Genomic DNA, 23,590 nt, shown 5'->3' on the forward strand with positions numbered 1-23,590 from the left:
ATGATTTTTTTCAAGATCTAAACTGTGACAAGGGTGCAGATATACATAAGCAGATTAAACTTGATGCCACATCTGGATTTATTGGCAATAAGATTAAGCTAAATAGTTTTTGGCAGTGTACTTTAATGCATTTATGTCTTTAAATTGTATCTAATCCATTTTCTTAAATGCAGTTGTAAGGTACTGTGTCTAGGTCAGTGTTATTGTAGTATTACAGGTGAAACTCGAAATATTAGAATATCGTGCAAAAGTTCATTTATTTCAGTAATTCAACTTAAAAGGTGAAACTAATATATTACATAGAAAATCACATGAAAAAAAGTAGATATTTCAAGCCTTTATTTGTTATAATTTTGATGATTATGGCTTACAGCTTATGAACATTTAAAAAATTTCTGAGATTTTGAATTTGAGGTTTTCATATGTAATGAGCCTTTGTAATATATTAGTTCCACCTTTTAAGTTGAATTACTGAAATAAATGAACTTTTGCACGATATTCAAATTTTTCGAGCTTCACCTGTATTTTTATACTAGTTTTTGTTAAGTTGTTATATAATTTATTTTATTTTAGTTATTTTAGTTTTAAGCTATATGTTTTTAAAATAAATTTATAGAGATTGCATTCACAAAGAGCAAAGTCAGAAATATTTTAGAGCAGATCATAACCGCATAAATTGTGTATTAATATAAATTTACATTTAGATTTAATAATTTATCAGACTGTGATTCACATGGTTTTGTAAAAGATTTTACTCATTTCCGTTACTTACCAATTTGATTAATAATAAATAATCAGACGGCCCATAAACAATCCATAGGTCTTCCTTCTTAACACTGTTATTTTAGTTTTATTGAGATACTAATATAGATTTTATTCATATTTTCAATTTCATTTTTAAGGAACAAACTGAACTATACAAACCAGCCAAACCTTGAGTCATGTCATAGGGCTTATGGGAAATTTAGATATGTGTAATGGCTTTATGGGTAATGAAGTTTTATTCGTGTCTTTGCCAGCGAGAGGAAGCCGAATCCAAAGCCCGAGAGGAAGCGGAGAAACAGAGGATAGAAAGAGAGAAACACTTCCAGAAGGAGGAACAGGAGCGCCTGGAGAGAAAGAAGGTAAAATGAGAGACTCCTCAAATGCTTTTATTGAAAGAAAATTAATCTCATTACTCTCTAGGAGAAACAATTGAGTGGTTTCCCTTTTCTGTGGATTCGACTAACATCCATGTTCACCTTTCTAGCGTCTGGAAGAAATCATGAAAAGGACTCGTAAGAGTGACGCAGGGGTACAGGTGGGACACGTCTGTTTCATTAAGTCTGAATTAATCTCACACACCCGAGTAAAAGGAGAATGAACCTGCTTTATTTGTTTCTTCGCAGAAAGATGTTAAGACTCCAGCTCAAGTGAATGGCAGAGTCTCTGACAACGGTAAAAATCAGTTTGTAGTATTGTACATGTGACGTAACCCTTGAAAAAATAACAATTTTCTCTATTAAAAATATTTTAAATGAGTTTAAAGGAAAAATAAAAGCTGTTAATTCTCTTGTCTTGCAGTAATCCAGAAAAATCCTTCAGAAACTCTCCATAGTGGTGCGACAAATTTCAACCAATCACAAGGAGACGTGAAAATGAGGTAAACAAGAAGCTGCACGATTAATTGCATCATTTGATTGTACTAAATACTGTATTTTGAGATCATATCTAATAGAAATACGAGAATTACACCCATGTTTCTTTCTCAGCTCTGTGTCCTGGGACGCGGCACCCGTCATTAATGGTGTCCAGCCCACCAAACATCAGAATGGACTGTCCTCCAATGGAGAGGCAGCAGACTTTGAGGAGATCATCAAGCTGTCCAATCACAGTGGCAGTGGAAACAGTGGGCAGGGTCAACCTGCTGACCCAATCATGGCCTTTGAGGGAGGGGAACCGTTCATGATGAAGGCGGGACCTATGAAACCTCAACATGTGGCAGGTAAGATTGGACATTTTTAGATTAGACAAGACATTTTATTTAATTAATCTCATGACTAATTACCATAATACTGTAAAAAAAAGTAAAATACTGTTGTATTCTTATAACGAATGCTACAGGGATTTACACAAAATACTCTGGATGTACACTCATGTATTAAATATTATACACTGCCCGGCCAAAAAAAAGTCACTGTTTGGAATTAAATAGGAAAATGCTTATGAGTCTATGATTGGATCACTATTGCAGTGATTATTATATTTCTAGCATGTTATATGTTTGGCAACAGTTCTTCTAACCCTAATTGATGAGTGTGTAGCTTTTCATTTCTTAAACAACCGTGCAGGAAGACACATCATGACCATGGATGGACCAGGACCAGGATGACAATGTCATGATTCATCAGGCTCAAACTGTGAAAGAATGGTTTAATTCATTGAAAGTCTTTGGGATGTGCTGGAGGAGACTTTACAGAGTGCTGGACTCTTGCATTGGCAATACAAGATCTTGACCAGAAATGTATGCACATCTTGAAGCAAATAACATCACAACATTTATTTTTCATGCTCCCTCTCAACCATTCTTTCACAATTTGAGCCTAATAAGTCTTGACATTGTCATCCTGGAATCCTGGAATATATCCTGATACTGCTATTATGAAAAAAATAAGCTTGTTAACACCATATAAAACATGCCTGTTACAAGCATTCAAAGCATAAAACTGAAATTTACTGCAGTTACAGTTTCATCTATATTATTGAATGATTATTTATGTGAATGATATAGTTCACCTAAAAACAATTCTGTCATTATTGACTTTCTTCCACTGAACATAAAAGAAGATTTTTGGAGCTTGACAGTGTGAATCACTTTTTTATTTTCATTAAATTGAAAAAAAAAAAAAAACAGCCTGGACATTTTGCGAAACATCTCTATTGATCTCTAGTTTCATGGTACAACATGAGGGTTCTGGGTGAACCAACCTTTAAAGTCTTAATTAAACTTTAAACTTTTGTGTCTTTTATTCTCTCTGCAGAGGTCCTGTGAGAGAGCAGAGCCTTCGGTGAGAGAAGAGAAGCCTTACGCTACCACTGCTTTCACCCCTGACGTGTGCCAAACCAACAAAAAGACTGCTTTAACTTTAGAAACACAGCAAGACAGAAACCGCCGATTTCTGTGCAAGCACTTTGAGAAAGTGGAGGAGAACCTTAAAAAGACACTTATATACATATACAACGTTTGCAAAAAGTCTCTGTCTATTTCACTGTGTGTCATGGTGCAAAGTTTCTTTAAAAAGTCACCTGCCGATTGTGTGGTGCACCTTAAAAGAGTCACTATATAATGAGTTTTAGAAAATACAACTTGGAAATACACGATGTTTGGCTATCATTATGATATTAATTGTTGTTGTTGTTGTTGTTGTTGTTGTTGTTATGATGTATTGTTATTGTTCTTTTAAATAGAAAACCGTGTGTGTCTTGAATTATTGCGTTATTTAACGTGTGGAGCATCAGAAGAGGGCAATATTCTGTATGTTAATGTATATTTGCCTGATTATGACAGACCTGTGGAATAAATCTTTATAAAAGGGACCGTGTGTTAAGTAAAAATGTTTTTTGTTTCCACAGTTTGTGTTGTGGCATGAAATATGTTTGTGCAGCGACTCCACACGAGTGTTACTGAGAGTCAGAAAATCCAGACAGTAACAGACAATTTAAGGTAATAAGAAATATTGTAAAATGTTATATTATGGAAGCTTGTTTTCTGCTGGCTCGGACCAGACGGGATGGCCTTCGTTGCCCTCGTGCATCGATGAGCCTTGGGCATCCAACACCCTGTCACCGGTTTGTGGTTTGTTCCTCCTCAGATCACTGTTGGCATATTCTCAGCCCTGCTGACCGGGAGCGACACACACAAGCCTTTCAGAGATACTCTGATCCAGTCGCCTTGCCACAACAATCTGGCCCTTGTCAAACTCACTCAGATCTTTATTCCTGCCCATTTCTCCTGCATCCAACACACTGATTACGAGAACTGAGGGCTTGCTTACCATCTAATCTACCCAGACCTTAATATATGGCTTTGTTAGGAGATGATCAATAATATTTGCTTCACCTGCACCTGGTCATGATTTGGGGAACTTGCACTTTTTACATTTTGAGTAGTAGCCTACTACATTAACCTGGAGGTTTGCTTTGTTTCGAAACAGGACAAAATGTTACAGTTTATACTTTTTTAAGTACAATTAAATGTGGGAACCTTTTTACTTTCAATCAAGCATGTTTACACGTCAACTTTAAATTGAATAATTTTTTGACAGTGTAGACATACTCATATAATTCCTTGTGCAGTGAATAACTTCAGCCAGTGGAGGGCAACACAATCCTGCAGCTCTGAATCTAAACTCCAGCAAAGTCACTTATGTATGCTGATTCTGAACAATATCCAGTTTATGATGTCGTGCACTTACTAGTGTACAGTACACTTGCATTCATCTTGCCCCATACCTATGTATGTTTTATTTGGGCTGTTTACAAATTAGGCTGTGTCTTCTCGTTCTCCAGTGAGAGTCTGTGCATGTGTTGACACCCAGTTCTGGTACTTCAGTGCGAAATGAATGCACATATGAAGAAAACACAGTGACAGAAAGCTAAGTGTATTATTTACAGGGTGGGGAAACATTGTGGTTATCCTTAAATCACATTTTCCCAACTCTGGCAGCAACCACCCGAAGTTTCACCACCACACACCAACTGACATGGTGTTGGCGCTGATGGTCCGATGGTCATCTCAAGCACTGTATTTTTAGATGGATGATAACAGATACAAAGTGAGTTATGACTAAGGATGGCACTGTCAGCTGGATATTAATTCATTTGGCATGACAGGAATGACCAGGATCTTAATGAGTGACAGAACACGCCATCTGAGTCCACAGAAAACTGCTCTCAGGTTTGCATTTGATTTGAATAACCCTTAGGAAAATTCTGTTGCTGTTTTAGAGTTTGGGAGACTTTTCAGTTCATGCATCAACTTTGTCGTAGATGTTTCTCCTAAAACTGTTGGGGGAAGTTAAAATAGACACAAATACAGCTTTAAAATCTCTTGGAAGATGAGAAATGTTCGAGTTCATGCTGAAATCTATGACTTTTAAAGCAGATTTGGGTATGTTGGAATATCTGAGCAAAGTTTGAGACTTTTGAATATCTAGATGAGACACTTGAGAACATGGGTTGAGAACATTAAATCCTATGTTCCTATTTGTTTCCCATACATTTTAATTTTAAGAGGGTTAAACTTCAACGTTGTAAAGCACAAAGTTATTTTTATCTAAATTCCAAACTTTTACTATTAAAAATAGTTTTCGTTCATTGAAATAAATATTAGATGAAAAACTTACAATTAAAAAAACTTGAAATGCAGCCTTGGCAAGTAACTGAAATTTACACTAAATACTAAAATATAAAAAACAAAAATGAAACCTGAAAATATAAAAATAAAAGCTAAATCAAAATAGTGATAAATACTAAAATAGTATATAAATTACTAATCTTACAACACAATTTTGCATTGCAAATTGACCAAGATGGCTGACAGAGCTCTGAATCCAAAGGTCATATTTGTCTCTAACCTTTGACCTTTAAAGGGCTGTTAAACAGTATGTTGTGCCACAAAATCTTGGCGCACAAGATGGACGACATAAAGCCTCACTGGAGTCACTGCAAGGTGTGAAGACAACTGAGAATTCACTGTCTGTTTGTTTTGGTTGCTGTTGATAAGTGTGTGAATGAGTGTGTAAATGTGGGTACATGTGTGTGCGCGCTGCATGCATTTGCATCTAAACACACTCTACGTGTCATATTATCAACCTCTCTATTTAAATGTGGTCTTGCAGCATGTTTCCGTCAACCACACATTTGCTTCAAACAAACGAAGTTGCCTTGTTTTATGCCTCTATATACCAGCTGCACTGTGAAATATTCTAAGTGTCCAGTGTATCTCTTCCTTTGGGTTTTAGGATAGAGCTTCCTAAATACACAGTTCTGTGGCCAGTTTGGTTACTATTGTGGACTGTATTTTGATTATTGGGCTGATGTCATAGATAGTAGTAATGTGAGCCACGCTTGAGAAAACTTTGTGCAGAGCAAAACCAACGTATCGGACAAACTGTATGAAACAGAATATGGAACAGTGAAATATTATTGAAAACTTAACTAAAGAAAAACAGCAAACTCTACAATTTGTCATTCATAAAAAATAGGTTGAAATAATATTTGATATGATTTTATTTTATTTACCAGCATGAATCAAATCCAGTTCACTTTGAGTCATTAGCCTAGGGATTCACATTTTCCCACTTTGCACTGTAAATGTTTACACAGTGTGTTCAATCAAGACAATATGTGTTTTATAAAAAAAAAAAAAAAAAAAACTGTTTGATTTGGCTGAAAGTCGAATTAAATTGAATTGCCTTTTTTTTGTGTGCCTGCAGCTGAATTGTTTACATATCAGTGTTATTTTAGTATTGTTTTATATACTAAAGTATTTATTCATATTTTTAGCTTCGCTTTTTTATATTTCTTTCCATTGTAATTTTATTTGTTATTTGCATTTGCCATTTTTATTAGTTTTTGAAATATTTCTATTTAGCTTTCATTTTATTTATTTCCATTTTAGAAATTTTAGTACATCAACTTAAACTTATTTTTAATAAGTTTCCAAGTTTTTCATCTAATATTTATATTTTATTCAAATACTTTTGTTGTTGTTGTTTTAGGTTATGACAACACTGTTCTAAATATACAATATATTTCTGCTTATCCCTCACGAGCTTGGTGACAGTCAGAAGCTCTAATAATAATGTTCTACTCATGGAAGGACCAATAATAAACACTTTGTGTAGTTGGTTCTTTTAATAAACTTCATATAGCAGGCTGAATGCATCTGGCATACAAGCAATAACTTAGCATAGCTTCGTCCATCAAATACAGGAAGTTCTTTGTTCACTGCATATACGCTGCATTTACTTTTGCTTTCTTTCATATTCCTTCCACTCCTGAACACTAGAGGTGAGGCTGCTCTCTTTGTTTTGTTCATATTTCTCTTGTGCATGTTTGAACATGTTTTTAAGAATAATTGACTGTGATAATTGTTGAGATGAAAATGTATGCACTCATGCGGCTTCACTAAAATTGTAAAGGCCTGGAAATTCACAAACTAAACACCTTGCAAGTTAAGCAGAACATTAAGAAAATGTCTCAAAAGGTTTTATTTTTTGCTAGCTTGTCCTAAATCATGTTCAGTGGATGTAGAAACCTGAAAGAGAAATATGGCTTTAAAAGACATTGCTTCTGAACAGAGAGTGGGGAGAAACAGCACATGGTTTTAGAATGGAAAAATAGTTCTTAACCGAACACAAAACCACAAGACGAAGTTTCCACTAAACGTGTGCTACACTCTTTTGAAATAAATAGCACAGGAACTCACTCTAAATTTGGTTGTGGTGCACATATAGATATTTAATTGTGGTTTTTCACATCGAAAAGCTTTTCTAGCTCATGCTTTGTTTCATCACACACTAGTTCTGCTTTGCATGTGTTCAGGTTTGAGCATCCAGGCGCATTCAGTTTTTCTTTGAGTTCATCTACATCAAAAATAAAGACTTTATTGGAGATGAATTAAGCTAACATCAAACTGTCTGGATGCAGTTACCCCCCTAGATCAGTTTGGGAATGTAAACAGTTTGCCAAAATGACAGGCAGGATTGCAGTCGTGCAGCTCAGCGATCTTTCATTTATTTATAACGTGACACTCACTGATAACATTACAGGACTCCAGTGTTCAGGCCATATGAATGACAGAATAGAGTTCAAATTGGTAAATTTTTATTTATTTATATATTTTTTTGACATAATTGATATCATACACCCCTTGGGTAAGACCTCTGGTGATTTAAATACAGAGCTGAAATTGGCTCCAAGTATATATAGCCTATGGCTCTCAGCTTTATGATCCCAAAATTACAATTAGGATAGGCTATATAATAATTATCAACCTGAATCTCCTATAAAGAATAAAACAAATGAACCATCTAAAAAAGGAAAGTGAGATTAGCATATAGCTAACAACTTTAAAACTGTATCCAACTTCCTGAAACAGATTCAGGAAACACGTGCACACGTTGGAGGGCAAGACCTATACAATACATCCATTCATATATATTTTCTAACAATATATATATATATAGCCAATATATTTTTTAAGGAACCCCTAGAAAAGGCCAGTATCTTGTCTTACAGAAACATATGCATCAGTAACAATGGTATTTTAGCAGACATGTGTTGTTAGACAGATTCTGCAGACAAATTGGCTCACTCTCCGTTGTGTTTTCTCTCTCGGTGAAATACTGCCTGGTGCTGGACAGATTTCTCTGAACTGGCTCAGCGGCCTGTGATTTCAGCTGTCAGTATGAGAAGCTTTCAACAGGTGTCTGAAATAGAGGCGCTGTGTCTGTTTTACCATGTGTAGATGCTGCAGTGGTGCAGCAGAGGAAAGAAAATAGCCATATATTATATTAACATGCAGGTCTTGTTTGAAAATTAATTAAAGAGAGAAAAAAGTAGTTGTGTTAAAATGTAGGCCTAAGGAATTCTGTGTAATTCGAAATTGACTGAAGAATGTGTAAACGTAGACTATCTCTATCAGGCCCATAAAAACCTTCATACTTTAATTTGAATTTTTTTCGATTCAACATCCATAGGTTTTTTAAGAAAAGGAGAACATACTTATTAAATAAAAAATAATACCAAAAAAGGGGCGTGAATAATCCTCTGCGTGCGCGTGCGCGCGCGTTTACTGCGTTGAATGATCAGGAAGCTGAACTGTCTCGGAACGAAGCCTTTTGCGTTTCCTGAGGCGACCAAATGGGCACTTCTCATTTTCATTACTACGAAACATTTCACAACTGAACCCTTTTAGGTTAGAAGGGCGAAATAGAGCAGAATAAATAAAATCAGACGTACGTTGAGCCGCATACGACGCATAATACACGTTATTCCTCCGTCGCGTGCTCGCAGCGCCTCTGCTCGTGAGCTCGCGCTAATCACATCTGACTAGCCTCTCAGGTGAGTCTCTTTATACACATTTTAACACTATATCACTATTTTCTCAATATTCTCTGCTGGTGTTTCTCCTTAAAATGTTGTTTCGTGTTATTTTGTTGATATTGTGTCTGGTTTTGCGCGATTTATGCCGTTTCAGATTAGCAAAGGGGCTAATGTTAGCATAGCGGCTAACAGTAGAAATGTAATATGACTTGTAATATTCCGTATTTTGGAGCATAAAAGGGCGACACAATGTGATTGAGTTATTTAACTGTTAAAAACCAATACAATGCCTTTTATTGCTCATCCAGATTATGTTTTTGTTATTCTGAACACGTTGAGGGTGATGAATTTTATTTCTGTTAATATCCTTTATTTTGTTATTAAAACACACCTGAGCGAGGATGGCTGCAGATGATGATCGTGTCAAGTCGGAGTTGCATTTCTATTGTGATTGTATTATCCTAATCTCATTTCTTTTCACCCTTAACACGAAAGAAGTGAAAATGAAAGTGTTTTGAAATACGTCTTATAAAATGGACACAATTTCTCTATCTAGTGAGCTGCCTATCTAGACAGCAAGACCAATACCTAGTCTGTAGTCACTTGTTTGGAGGTTTTTAAGCATTTAGGGACCTATATATAATTTTAGGATCTCAAAATGTCTCAAAACCTAGTAAAATGTCTATTGAACTTCCCTTATGGTGCTTATGGAGTCTCAAGTGGCTGGCTAGGTAGACAACTCAATATGTTTTGAGACTCAGCCAGGGAATGTGCTCTGTACTGATGATTGCATCAATGCAAATGTTTTTTTCCCAAGTATTTCCTGAATAGATTAGTATCTAGCTACACTGGTTGAGCTGGACTGCCTCTTACACTAAATGACTGGGTGATAATTGTTTGGCAGCAGCTTTTCCTGTTCTGCTTTGGCCCCCGATGCAAATATATAGACATACGCACACAAGTCTTTCATACTAGAAGACACACCTTGTGTATCCCACACTGAAGAATGTTGCGTATCAATTCACTTAGGCTACTCATGTTACAAGATAAATGCACTGGAAAACCAGGCTTTGTGATGTTAACCACTCGTAGAGTAGGCCTAATTGTTTGACCAGCTTATGCAAGTAATTTTTGCTATATATTCTTTTCAGACACTGTTCAGTCCTTTGTATGTTTTGCAGATGTACTGGCTGTATGGTCACTCTTTTATTGCAAATGACTTCTGCATACTTTGCATAATATTAAAAGGAAGTGTGGTTGTTTTGAATGTTTAAGGATCTGAAACTCTTTCACCCATACCTTCCAGCTTGTTGAATCTGTATGGCCCTCATCTTTGTCCTTATCTGCTGCATAGTTTCAGGTTTTTTGTTGTTGTTGTTGTTAATATTTGATTTATAAAGTAAATTCGTAGTGGGTCAAGGTAAAAGAAACCCTGATCGTAAATGTTGATCAGTTAGGAAATCAGGTGCAGATGTTTGAAGATAAATAGTGTGTTTTAGTTGCATCAGTTACCGTAAACTGGAATTTGTTTTGGCAGGTGCCCGTGTTCAATACTAATGTAGTGTACTGGAGAGATAACGGTTATCATTGTCAGCAAGGCCTATAAATATTACAGTGTTGAAAAAAAACCATTAGAAAATGCCCAAAACAAAGATGTAAATAAATTTACAACCATATAGATCTCAGAACGGCTTATATAAAGCATTTATATTAGGGCTACTAATGATTTTGATAAGAATCCGCTGTCAGTACTTTCCTTAGTGTATATATATATAGCCTATAATATAAGGATAGTAATCTTTCTCATAAATGTATGACCTGAAGGATTTTCAGAAATGTATTTAGTAAATGTTTCAAATATATATTTTTTGCTACTGCAAAGTCACTCATCAATAAAAAAAAGAAGATTCTGTTGATTGCAGCCCTATTGCATATAATGGCATAAATATGATTTAGTTTGTGTCAAAAAAGCAAAAAATATAAAAAATTTAAAGTTCTATAGCCTCTATCATTTATCGGCTCTTAAAGGGATACTCCACTTTTTTCGGAAATAAGCTCATTTTACATCTCCCCCAGAGTTAAACAGTTGAGTTTTACCGTTTTAGAATCCATTCAGCCGAACTCCGGGTCTGACGGTACCACTTTTAGCATAGCTTAGCACAGATCATTGATTCTGATTAGTCCAGTAGCATTTCTTTCAAAATGACCAAAACGTTTCAATATTTTTCCTATTTAAAACTTGACTCTTCTGTAGTTAAACCGTGTACTAAGATCGACGGAAAATGAAAAGTTGCGATTTTCTAGGCTGATATGGCTAGGAACTACTCTCATTCCAGCGTAATAATCAAGGAACTGTGTGTCTGTACCATGGGTGCAGCAGGCGTAATGATATGACGCAGCGCCTGAAAATAGTCCCCAGCTCGGTAACTTCTTCCAACGTGACCGGGACTAAGTTTGTCTAACCTATTAGACCTATTTTCAGGCGCTGCGTCATATCACTACGCCTGCTGCACTCATGGTACAGCCGCACAGTTCCTTGATTATTACGCCGGAATGAGAGTAGTTCCTAGTCATATAGGCTTAGAAAATCGCAACTTTTCATTTTCCGTCGATCTTAGTACACGGTTTAACTACAGAAGAGTCAAGTTTTAAATAGGAAAAATATTGAAACTCTTTGGTCATTTTGAAAGAAATGCTACTGGACTAATCAGAATCAATGATCTGTGCTAAGCTATGCTAAAAGTGGTACCGTCAGACCCGGAGTTCGGCTGAATGGATTCTAAAACGGTAAAACTCAACTGTTTAACTCTGGGGGAGATGTAAAATGAGCTTATTTCCGAAAAAAGTGGAGTATCCCTTTAAGCATAAAAATAGCCTGTATCCATCAGTCTCTGTTTTGCACAACAAAAAGATAATTGAGATGTTGTAATGCCTTTGTTCAACTACGTACCTTTTAATCGTTTTTTTCCTTTTTAGGGGACTTTTCTCCATAGTCCTACATTTGTGTTTATAATGGCATACTGTGCGAGTGTGATAGCCTTGTGTTCATGTGATTCCCTTCTCAGGTCTAAAGATACTGTGAGCACAGAGATGTCCAAGCCCCCGAATTCTGCTTCTCGGTCCCGTTCTAGGTCTAGGACTAGATCACGGTCCTACTCGCGGTCTCACTCGAGGACTCGCTCCCGCTCTAGATCCAGAAAGCGTCGCTACAGGTAGGCAAATTTAATAGATTTCAGCCACTTCCTTTGCAACAAATTGATGATTGAATGGCATTTTAAATGAGAAGTCTGATTTCAAGACTGACATAACTCAGTTTAAAAACAGCTGCATTAGAGTGCTTTATCCTGCTCTTGAAATAGTCATTTAATATTAAAATAGCACTGAGATGAGAGATCATATTTTTCCTGAAGGTTGCTTCTCCTTTTCTAAGTGTTTCTCCTCTAACAGCCCTCCCTTTTTTGTTGTTTTTTACGTGTCCAGTAAGAGTTAGTTTAAAAACGGTTTCCTTTTGTCTGGTGTGTCTACCTCTTTCCACTGCATGTGGATTAGCATGTCTCTTCCACAATCCTGCTATGCTGGTCGATTAACATTATTCTTAATAATCAAAAAGGCATTTTCCTGTTAGTGAATGCTTGGTCTAGTCACTGGTAAATTTGGACCATGGTGCCTATAGTAAAGCTTGAAAAAATTCTTAACTTAATGTATTGCCACCAGGTTTAGGTAATGAATTCAAGTTGCAGTTCCATTTATAGGAAATTTCCATATGCAACTTTAGAAGATGTGATGAAGGCATAATCTTTTCTTCTGTGGTAAAAGGTGTTGTAAGAATTGCATCAGTTGTGAAATTCAACAGGAAGTGATTTAACACTTTTTAAACATTTTGCTCGTTGCAAAAACCCAAAAAGTGAATTGTTCCATTTGTGTGAATTTTGATTCTGTAGCGCCATCATGTGGTCATGAATCATAACTGCATCTTTCTCTTTTTTTTCTAATCTTGCTCTAATCCTCTTTCTGTGCTTTGCATCTTCCTCTTTTCTTTTAGTTCTAGATCAAGATCCCGTTCGCACAGCAGGGAGAGGAACTATCCTTCTAGAGATTTCCAGGGCAATCGTGGTTACAACCGTGGTTATAACCGTGGCTACCGGAGGCCCTTTCAGTACAACCGGGGCAGAGGACGTGGCTACTTCCCACGAGGGAACTATTATCGAGGTGGGAGCAACTATGGTTACCGTTCCAACCATGGTTCTAACTGGCACGGCCATAGAGATCAGCAACAGCCATACGACCACGCGTACAGCCCTAGGAGGGGGCGCTCGCGTTCCCACACGCCGCGGAAAAGATCACCAAGCCGAAGCCATTCACGTCATTCCGGTAAATCTTCCTCGGGGCGTTCCAGACGTTCCAGCTCCTCCTCCCGCTCCTCATCCCCACGACGACGCAACTCAAGTGCGGGACGACCTCATGCCAAAGAAGCCAAAGGGAGGGCTTCACCGGGTGAGAACAAGGGAGCCAGCAAAGAAGCATCCAAGCCTACGGGAAACAGCCCAGAGGAACCCGGTAGTAAGTGGGAAGGCCTATCTGACTATGATGGCAGTCCCAAACGCAATGCTGCATCTACTGGGAGTCAGTCAGAGGTTAAAGTGTCCCTTTCTGGAGGTTCCGGCAATGGTGGTCCACTGTGGCGAAGCATCGGCCCTGCCAGTAAAAGTCCACCGGCAAAGACGTCAAGTTCGTCAACACCAACTGGCTTTGGGTTCTTCACAAAAGACGACCCGAAGACAGAAGACAAATCGGCCTCCATCTCAACTGCTTTCAAAAAGTATGTTTTTGATTTTGGCTTTTGGATGTTTTCCCTCTTTCTTTTGTCCTCCAGGCAGTTTTTAATCAATCATCATTCTCTCAAATGTGTTTAGTCCTTGTACAGCAACAAAGATCCTTGGAAGAATAGAGCTTATAATGGAAACCAGCTAATTTCAAAGTCAAATGTCACAAATGGGCCTTTACCTGTGCTATGAGGTTGTTTGCAATCCCATAATTTAGGAGATAAAGTTTTATTGATGTAAGTATGGAAAAAAAAACCTCCATCTTGGTTAGTCGTGTCTGCATTGCTGAAAAGTTGATCCATAATTGTGCGCATGTCTTAATTGTTGTTGTAAGTAGGCTTTCTTGTTTTGCTGTTAAAGGTTAGTGCCAACTGGTTTGAAAATGTACATGTTTTCTAATACAGTCTGCTCCTTAATAATAATTAACACGTGATCGTACACCTCAGGTTTTTGGCAGAAAAGAAAAAGCCCTTATCAGACAGGGATAATGGAAGGGGTGAGTCTTTAAGCTTGGGCGACGCTGACAGCGAAAAGAGCGGCAGTAAGTCGAGGAGCATGTTCGAAGCGTCCGAGTCTGGCTACGACGGCCCAAAGACTGACAAAGGACTTCCTTTTCTGGATGCCGAGGAAGAGGAGTATCGCCAGGAAATGAAAGAAAGGAAGACCGAGGAAGAATCCAAGTATAAAGAAAAAACCATTGTCACGATGCGGGGCTTAACCGAAGAGCGTTTCGGGAAATGGGACGACTATCTGTCCAACAAAGATGTTGAAGAGGATCTGGATGAGGAACTTTATCGCAGTCGGAAGCATGCTTCTAGAAAAGAAGAGAAGGCCTCCAAGAAGAAAGAAAAGAAAAAAAGCAGGATCAGTCCATCCGCTCCATCTCCATCTAGTGTGTCAGAGAATAGAGGCAGGCCACTGTTTCCAGCTGGAAGAGAGGCCTCGCCCCCGGCTAAATCCTCAGGGAAGAAAGACCCACATTTTAATTTCAGTATAAAGGCATTCACTGATGGTGGAGAAAGGTATACATTTAAAAAATCATGATTTATATAATAATTTTTTTAAATGTATGACAACTGGATACATGTGTATGACTCCACTGCTTTCCCTCAGCTCATCAGGTCCATTAGCTAAAGAAAGACATTTGTCACGGGATCTTGTGCACCCTGGTAAAAAAGATCATGAGGAGTTTCGCTCGATCTTCCAGCATATTCAGTCTGCTCAGCTTCGCAGGAGCCCTTCAGAGCTATTTGCTCAACACATAGTCACCATAGTACATCATATTAAAGGTAATACCAGTCCAATCTAGTGGTTATGTGCAATTTCACATTTTAATTCTGTGCTTTGAGGTGCCATTTTTCTTTGCAAAATATGGAGAATTTTTTTATTTATTAAAATGGTGGCATGTAAGAAATTTTCTTTCTCTACTCTCTTGTAGCTCAACATTTCAAGTCATCCGGGATGACTCTGAATGAGCGATTTGGAATATACCAAAGAAAAGCTGCAGAGATGGAAATGATGAAGCCGAGAAAGAGTCCTGAGATCCACAGGTAGGTGTATTTGCACTCATTCATGTATCTTATTGGTTTAGATGCCTTGTTCCTCTCGTCCTTTCTTAATATATATTTTTTTGCATGTTCTTTCACAGGCGAATCGATGTGTCTCCCAGTGCTTTTAAGAAGCACTCTCACCTGTTTGAGGATTTCGAAGAGAGCAGCTACAAGGTGACACAGCGTTTTCAAATCTGAAATTCCTGCCCAAATGTGTACCAACTGAAACTGCAGAAATGTGCTATGTGGTGTAAAATGCTAATGCACAAGAGCCCCAATCTCAATCTTGTATTACTGAGCGTTACGCTCTCACCCTCCAGAGTTTGTCGTATGATTAATCGTGGGTACATACTTGCCCAAACAAAATGGCTAAACAAAAGGAAGTGAAAATTGATCCTGTGTCCAAGCCTTTCACTGGACCGCTAACCAATGCAATAGTAAGTATATCTCCTCAAAAATGTGTTTATGAAAAAAAAAAAAAGTGAGGCTCAGTACTAATCAGTATTGGGAAAGCATGGAGCATGCTGCTTTCCCATGAGATCTGTGCGTTTTTGTTTTGGTTCGTTTTTTTGTCACATGTCTTGATAGACGTCTGTCACATTTTCAGTGGGTGTCGAATATATTATGTTCACATTATTTATTAAAATTGCACATATTTCATTGGTTCCATCACAACTTGGCCAAAATCAGCCAGAACTGTAAAGTCATAGAGGGTGACTAAAAATGAGGATTGAATTTGAGGTTATTCCTAAAAATGACCAATAGATGGAGTATTTCAGCTGGGTTTTGACTGTCAGTGTCATAAGCATCTGCCATTTCAGTGTGAGACAAATGTTCTCAGTCTCTTCTTTTTGTGTTTAGGTTTATCCAAAACGAATAACATGTTAATTAAAATAATGTTAAAGGGTTAGTTCACACAAAAATGATTTTATCTTTCAAATCTGTATCAGATTCTCCCACATGCTCTTTCTCTGCAATGAAAGTGAACAGGGATGAATGCTGTGTCAAGTTGCAGCAATCGCATGAAAATAGTCCAAACAAAGTAGTCAGCCTTCACTTTCATTGAGCATGCTGGAGATTCTGCTAAACATCATCATCTGTGAAAAAGGAAGTTATGGGTTTGCCATGACTTAAATAAATTAATACAATTTTATTTTTGGACTGAACTATCCTTTTAAACTTAAGTTCAGTTGAAATCATATATTTCAACACAAAATAAAGAAGCTTGTACATTTAGTTGTTTACACTGTGTTGATTCAGAAATCAAATGTGTTAATTATTATGGACATTATTGTGTCTCCACAGGATCATGGTAAAAAACATGAGGGCGAATCTTTGGACCTTCGTTTGGCGATTGAGCGCCGTAAAAAGGATCCTAAACGAGAGGGGGGAAAGAGTTCAGCTGGCTCACGCACGCCCAGTCATGAACTCTCCCCTGACAGATCCTCCAAACACAAGAAATCAAAGTATGTTAAAGATGTCCTATTCTTTCTGATGAAAAATATTTGCATAGAACTTGATTTCTGAGCCTGGGTCTTATTGTCTTGTGCTCGTTTACTGGACTGTGATGATTTGTGGCTGAATGTTGATTTAACTTGTCAGTTTTATTTACAGTGGAGCACTTTATTCATATCTAAAACCATGTTTGGAAGGCAGCGCTGTATTATTCTTCAAACATTCTATTTTTAATGTTCTATATTGTAATTCCTGTAATTCTCTAGTTCTAATGTTCTAATTCGGCTGAATGTACAGACTCACTTTAAATTTTGTAGATAGTTTCAGCATTACGTATGTGTGTGTGTGTGTGTGTGTGTGTGTGTGTGTGTATATATATATATATATATATATATATATATATATATATATAATTTTATTAGGGATGGGCATTTTTGTCAATTTCTCATTTCGATCACTGATAGGTCTCAAAAAACGAGTACTCGGAGTCCATCATGGAGATAATGAAAATATTTTAAGACTGTTACAAAAATGTATGTTGACAAATAAAAACACGAAAATTAATCTTGACAAATAAAGATAATGAATATATTTTAAGACTGTTGCGAAAATTAATCTTGACAAATTGATGCATCATAATCTTGCAGTGTTATTTTTTCCTAGTCTTATGTTCAGTCACACTGCTAGATTATGATGCATCAATGTTTTTGAAAAAGAAACTGACCGTCTCTGCATTTGAGCTGAAACTCTGAATAAACACCACCCTGCAGCGATTTGCTAGAGAGTTAATAAACTTAACCAAACGCATCCTATATTAGATTGATCTGATATATAGACTACCACCTATTACAACTTACATCTGCACAAAAGGACACGAATGCACACGTGAGGTTTGCACCGTGCTAGTTTGAAAGGGTAACTCGATCCCATTGTGGATTCGCTCTTCCCTTAACGCTGATACACGGGCAGCTAAGGGTGCTTTCACACCGGGGCTCGTTTGCTGCGGTCTAACGCTAACCAATCAGACCTCTGGTACCGCCCAAAATGCTGTGATTAACCAATCAGAAAAAAATACAAATATATTCTTTTAGTCAGGGCAATCATTGTTTTCATGATCAATCGTCGCTGTCACGTTCGAGTACTTGTGCCCATCCCTGATATACCTATGTATGTATGGTGTATGTATGAACAATGTAAGTCATTTTTCTTAAATTGTGAATGTTTTGGCTTACCGAATTGGGATTTGACATTTTATTGCATTTACTTGCATATTTAATTGCAATTTGTTTTCTTTTTAACTTTATAGTGCAAAGATGGTGTCATGTTGTGTGTCTATTCTAATATTTGTTCAGTTTCCATTGAATCATAGCCTAAAACCTTAGTCTAAGTTTAACACTCGTTCCTTTGCTGCCTTTCAAGCACTACTATCTCTTTTGGGAAATGCAAATATATACACTCATGTCATCTTTATCCTCATATTCACCTCAGTGAACCTACTGATCATCACTGTTGTAGAATCGCTTCTATTACAGCGTTTGCTTAGGCTTTCGGCTATTCTGTCATTTCAAAACATGCATTAATCACAGAATCATTTCGCAGTCACTCAATAGAGTATTTTTTTACTCTGTTCTCCCTCATTCTAAAGGAAAAGCAAGAAGAAGCGTGAGCGCTCACCCTCCTCCTCCTCATCTTCCTCCTCCTCTCCCTCTCCTCATCCATACAGAGGAAAAGAGTACCATCCGGAGGAGCACATGGAAGGAGGAGGGGGTTTTAACAAGGCCCGCCTGGGGTCACGGGAGTTTCCCGGGCCCATGGAGCGCGGCCCTCGGGACTACGAGGGCCACATGGACAGGGGTTATGAGAGAGGCAGAGGAGGATACGACCGAGGAGGATATGACAGGGGTCGTGGGGGTTACGATCGGGGATTTGTGAGTATCCTACAGTTCTCGTGACATTGATAGGAATTATTGATCATTGATGAGGTACAGATGGAATTTGTTTATGCAGTTATCACTGCTTAATGTCGAGCTTTGTTCCTCGCTGGCTTCATTCCCAATCCTGAGTGTTTTAGTTTTCAGAGAAAGAGTCTGATGCTAGCATGTTGCTAAGCTATCATAAATAAGCCTAATCTGAAATGTCGTCTTGGTAGGCAGCTCACTATAGTTTAGGATCAATACAATTTTCCCCAAATTCTCTTTTGTTAATTTGGTTTTTATATGTTTTAATCAAGTTTTTAATAAAAAGCATGTCTAATTAATTGAATTCATAACCATTTAATATTTTATTAAAACTATCAATAATAGTGACCAATGAAATTTAACGTAATTTTTTCAGATTTTTTGTTTTTTTCCCTTTAATTTTTTTTGGGATTCTGTGTTTCATGATTTAATACAAATATATTATCAAAAATTGTGGTAATCAAATGAATGCTTAAATTATATAATCTTTTAAAGTGTAAAGTTTACTGTTTAAATTAAATCATAGATGAAACATTTATATAAAAAATTGTTTTAATACATTTTATCATTACTTTGAGAAGTATGATCTACTGTACAATAATAATGTTTTGAGTAAAACTTTCATGTGGAATGCAGACTTCCATAGCAGTCTTTTTGCTGGTTTAAATCAGATTATTATTATTATTACACGGCTCTGTGGAATACTTGATTCTGATTGGTCAATCCTGCCATCCATGTTATTCCCTGACAAAACCTGCTGAAAACATAAAACAGGCTCATCCGGGTTACTGAAGTCAGCGGCACTATACGCTTGCTAGGAACGGTTTTTCTTTTTGCGACTATTGTTTTGTACACTGTTGGATTATAAGATTACAAACTGGTATGATTTTAAAACAGTTCAATCTGAAACCAACATCTTTTATCCAAATAATTATGTATGTGTAATAAGTGTAATAAGACTGTACTTTATCCCTTAAATGTCCGTCTAGTTTGAACTTGGCGCGCTAACAACTTTATTCTGAGATAACCGGCTGGATGGACATTATCCCTTACTTACTCCATAGCACAATTTGACTAATTGTATGTAGAACTACTTTTGGTTTATTAATCCAAAATGTGCCAAATTCCGAGACTTTCCGCGTTATACAGTAAATTCCATTTTTACAACTGGATTCTGTAATTCCGCCTGCTTTTGTATTTGTGGCACGATGATCCTGAAGTTGCTGTCTCACATATCAGTTGATCTGTGCTTCTCTTGTATTTGCAGCCCAGAATGAGAGGAAGAGGATGGAACCGAGGAAATTACCCTGGCAACAACACCAATAACAACCCTCCAATTATGGGCGGCCCTTCACGCCCCCCGGAGGAAGAGTGGGACCCCGAATACACCCCCAAGAGTCGGAAGTACTTCCAGGTGTGATTACTAGCTTTGATCTCAGATACACGCGCCCCCCCCCTAAACTTTACGCTAAAAGCAAAAACTGGTGGTTGGTTGCTTCACATGTCACTCAGACAGTCTCTTCCTGTATAAGTGCGCAATTTTGGGACAGAATAAAAGCTGCATGGTGGCCAATAGGAGAGTTTCAATTTACTTCTCTCTCGTCTAACTGCAGCATGACGACCGGGACAAGGAAGGGGAGATGAAGTGGGTGGACACTCGGGGGCGCGGCAGAGGCAATTTCCCCCGCAGCAGGGGCACCTTCATTATTCGCAAAAGCAGCGGCAGCCCCAAGTGGACCCACGACATGTTCCAGGGCAACGCTGAAGAGGGAGAATTGGGAGATGGCAGCTCAGAGCACAAAGATGACGAAAAGTCTGGGGAAAGCACTGCTTCCAAGCCATAGACGGATCAGCAACCATTTGTGTCTGTTCTCCTCTACCGTCTCTAACTCAACAAGAGCCCTCGTGAGAAACGCATCCTCGTGTGTTCAGGTGTTGGACTGTGAAGCCCCATACGGTAGAGCCATGTCGTTTATAGCATCACACAATCTGCTACTTTTTCAGTTTTTGACGTTGTTTTCGCTTGTTTTCGAGGTTGTGGGGGGTGATGATTTGAAGGAAAAAATTCAGTCATTCATAATTGATTTTCATTTAAAAAGTGCAATAAAAAATCGGTGCACTTGTGCCTTAGATTTAACTGTAGTTTTATGATTCCCTTTTTTTTTTTTTTTTTTTGTGATAATTTCTGCCAGTAGATTTTCCCCTTTATATGTTTGGAATTGCATGTAAATTCATTCATTTATATTTCTTCCCATTTTATTTTACAATGTCATTGGTGTACGGTTCAGTCTTATTGGAGCATATCCCTTGCGGACCAATACACTGTGTACTGGGCCGATTTTCTCCAGAAAAGTGTCTGTTAAAAATGTACAGATTAAGATTGTCCTTGTGCTAACGAATGGGTTCTCGACTATATTTAACGTCCAATTTTGTTAATTTTCTTCCCTTAAATGATGCCACTAATGACTTAAAATAGTCTAATTACTTTGTGGGAAAAAAAAATAATCTTTTTTTCTATTTTGAGCAAAAAAATCTTGTCAGTTTTAGATCATTCATCTGATTTTAAAGTGTAGATAATAATAGAAACATGCAAGACGAAGCTTGTAATGAAGCAATTATTGCATTGTGTTTAAACTATCAACCAAAATGTAAAATAGTTCATGCTGCATGTGTTTAGATCATGTGGTTTTTCTTCCATTGATCACTGTATGCTGCACTGTTCAGTTGTGTTGTAAGGATACTCTGGGGGACTGACTGCTTTCTTTAATCCTGCTTTGTGATGACATTATGCTGTAACGCTGTGACGTTCTGTTAACATTTACAAACTAATTCAGTGCTTTCAGTCTCCATGGTGAATTTGAAATAAAGCCCGTCCTCTGTTTTACACGTAATCTTTTCTTTCGAGTTGCCTTGGTCTTGTAAGACACATCGGTTATAACAGCTGCTCTCAACAGCTGGTGCCTTTTAGAGAAGAGCCTTTATGACGAGGTTCAGCTGTAGTACTAGTTATACAATGTCATGTGAGCGTTTGGTGATTAAAATCTCATGTTGCAGTGCAATACAGTTACTGTTTTGTTTCAGTTTTTTTTAAACATTTTAAGTGTTAGGGTGTCCATTCATGCTCCTGCAGAGATTCGCTCTAACCTGCTCGAACACATCTGCCTGGAAGTTAATTCGCTGATTCAGGTGTGTTTGATTAGGTTTGGAGCTAAACTCTGGAAGTTTGCCCTCCAGTTGCAGGATCGGACACCCCTGGTTTACAGCAAGTATATTGCATTTAAAGGGATAGTTCACCCAAAAATGAAAATTCTGTCATTTACTCACCCTCAAGTCGTTCCAAACCCGTAAGACTTTTGATCATCTTCGGGACGCAAATGAAGATCTTTTTGATGAAATCTGAAAGATTTCTGTCCCTCCATTGACAGCAACGCAACTGACAGCAACGCAACTGACACTTTGACGCTTCAAAGAGTTTGTGTGAGGAAAAAACCTCATTGGTTCTTGCTGAAGCTCAAACGTGCTGCGTAACACGAGGATGAACCTCATTGGTTCTTGCTGAAGCTCAAACGTGCTGCGTAACAGGAGAATGAACCTCATTGGTTCTTGCTGAAGCTCAAACGTGCTGCGTAACAGGAGAATGAACCTCATTGGTTCTTGCTGAAGCTTAAATGTGCTGCGTTACACGAGAATGAACCTCATTGGTTCTTGCTGAAGCTCAAAAGTGCTGCGTAACACGAGAATGAACCTCATTGGTTCTTGCAGAAGCTCAAACGTGCTGCGTAAAGCCTGTTTTATGCTTCTGCGTCGAACTGCCGCCGTAGCTACGTCGTAGGCTGTGTGTAGCGCGCGTACCCTACGGCGTACCCTGACGTGCACCTCTCCAAAAATGTAACAACGCGTCAATTCTACGCGGACACAAGCGCTGTGATTGGTCTGCCAGAACCCCTTCCTCGGGGTTTCACACGCTCCCTAGGTACGCGTCAACGCGGACAACGACACAGAAGTATAAATTAAAACCAACACGTTGCCTACGGCGTATAGGCTCCGGCGTAGGTCCGACGCAGAAGTATAATGAGGCCTTAACACGAGAATGAACCTCATTGGTTCTTGCTGAAACTCAAACGTGCTGCGTAACACGAGAATGAACCTCATTGGTTCTTGCTGAAACTCAAACGTGCTGCGTAACAGGAAAATGAACCCCATTGGTTCTTGCTGAAGCTCAAACGTGCTGCGTAACACGAGAATGAACCTCATTGGTTCTTGCTGAAACTCAAACGTGCTGCGTAACAGGAAAATGAACCCCGTTGGTTCTTGCTAAAGCTCAAACGTGCTGCGTAACAGGAAAATTAACCCCATTGGTTCTTGCTGAAGCTCAAACGTGCTGCGTAACACGAGAATGAACCTCATTGGTTCTTGCTGAAGCTCAAACGTGCTGCGTAACACGAGAATGAACCTTTTGAGTCTTACGGGTTTGGAACGACATGAGAGTAATTTAATGACAGAATGTTCATTTTTGGGTGAACTATCCCTTTAAGAATCTTAATTAGTTTTTTTTTTTTTTCATATTCACTTTTGCAAAGAACATTAATTTTATTATGGTGCTAAATAATTTACTGCAACTGAATGAATGGAACTGTTCAATGCTCAATTTCTAAAAAACCTTCCAGGTGATTTAAAAGCATATATGTTTTAATAAGTGCTTCCTATTATATCT

General features: G+C 37.9%; 2 protein-coding genes across 7 annotated transcripts in view; both read left to right on the forward strand.

The window, feature by feature from the left end:
• LOC311299444 (uncharacterized protein) overlaps positions 1-3,576 on the forward strand; it is a 40,785-nt gene extending 37,209 nt beyond the window's left edge. For all 4 annotated transcript variants that reach the window (XM_084423011.1, XM_084423012.1, XM_084423013.1 and 1 more), the window contains 6 exons: positions 1,020-1,124; positions 1,250-1,300; positions 1,389-1,437; positions 1,564-1,642; positions 1,752-1,984; positions 3,021-3,576. In XM_084423011.1, coding sequence (XP_084279137.1) covers positions 1,020-1,124; positions 1,250-1,300; positions 1,389-1,437; positions 1,564-1,642; positions 1,752-1,984; positions 3,021-3,031 — 528 coding nt within the window. In that variant the 3' untranslated portion in view covers positions 3,032-3,576. The remainder of the gene's footprint in view (positions 1-1,019; positions 1,125-1,249; positions 1,301-1,388; positions 1,438-1,563; positions 1,643-1,751; positions 1,985-3,020) is intronic.
• A 1,149-nt stretch (positions 3,577-4,725) lies between these two features.
• Positions 4,726-21,760, forward strand: thrap3b (thyroid hormone receptor associated protein 3b). 3 transcript variants are annotated; one of them, XM_084423005.1, is made up of 11 exons: positions 4,726-4,936; positions 12,156-12,302; positions 13,133-13,909; positions 14,360-14,935; positions 15,027-15,202; positions 15,352-15,463; positions 15,562-15,637; positions 16,769-16,929; positions 18,564-18,846; positions 20,144-20,290; positions 20,490-21,760. In XM_084423005.1, the coding sequence occupies exons 1-11, from the start codon at positions 4,866-4,868 to the stop codon at positions 20,718-20,720; spliced, it is 2,757 nt and encodes a 918-aa protein (XP_084279131.1). In that variant the 5' UTR covers positions 4,726-4,865; the 3' UTR covers positions 20,721-21,760. The 3 variants fall into 3 exon arrangements, with proteins under 3 accessions (XP_084279131.1, XP_084279133.1, XP_084279132.1); XM_084423007.1 differs by lacking the exon at positions 4,726-4,936 and adding an exon at positions 6,911-7,053; XM_084423006.1 differs by lacking the exon at positions 4,726-4,936 and adding an exon at positions 8,797-9,108.
• Positions 21,761-23,590: the final 1,830 nt, after the last annotated feature.

This window comes from Rutilus rutilus (assembly GCF_951802725.1).
Source record: "Rutilus rutilus genome assembly, chromosome: 11".
NCBI lineage: Eukaryota > Metazoa > Chordata > Actinopteri > Cypriniformes > Leuciscidae > Rutilus > Rutilus rutilus.

Excerpts from the sequence above, each read along its gene's own strand:
- thrap3b (XM_084423005.1), top strand. The coding sequence starts at position 4,866 with ATGACAGGAATGACCAGGATCTTAATGAGTGACAGAACACGCCATCTG. Across the intron at positions 13,910-14,359 it reads ATCTCAACTGCTTTCAAAAA|GTTTTTGGCAGAAAAGAAAA; the intron begins GTATGTTTTTGA and ends CGTACACCTCAG. Across the intron at positions 15,638-16,768 it reads TCGAAGAGAGCAGCTACAAG|GATCATGGTAAAAAACATGA; the intron begins GTGACACAGCGT and ends GTGTCTCCACAG.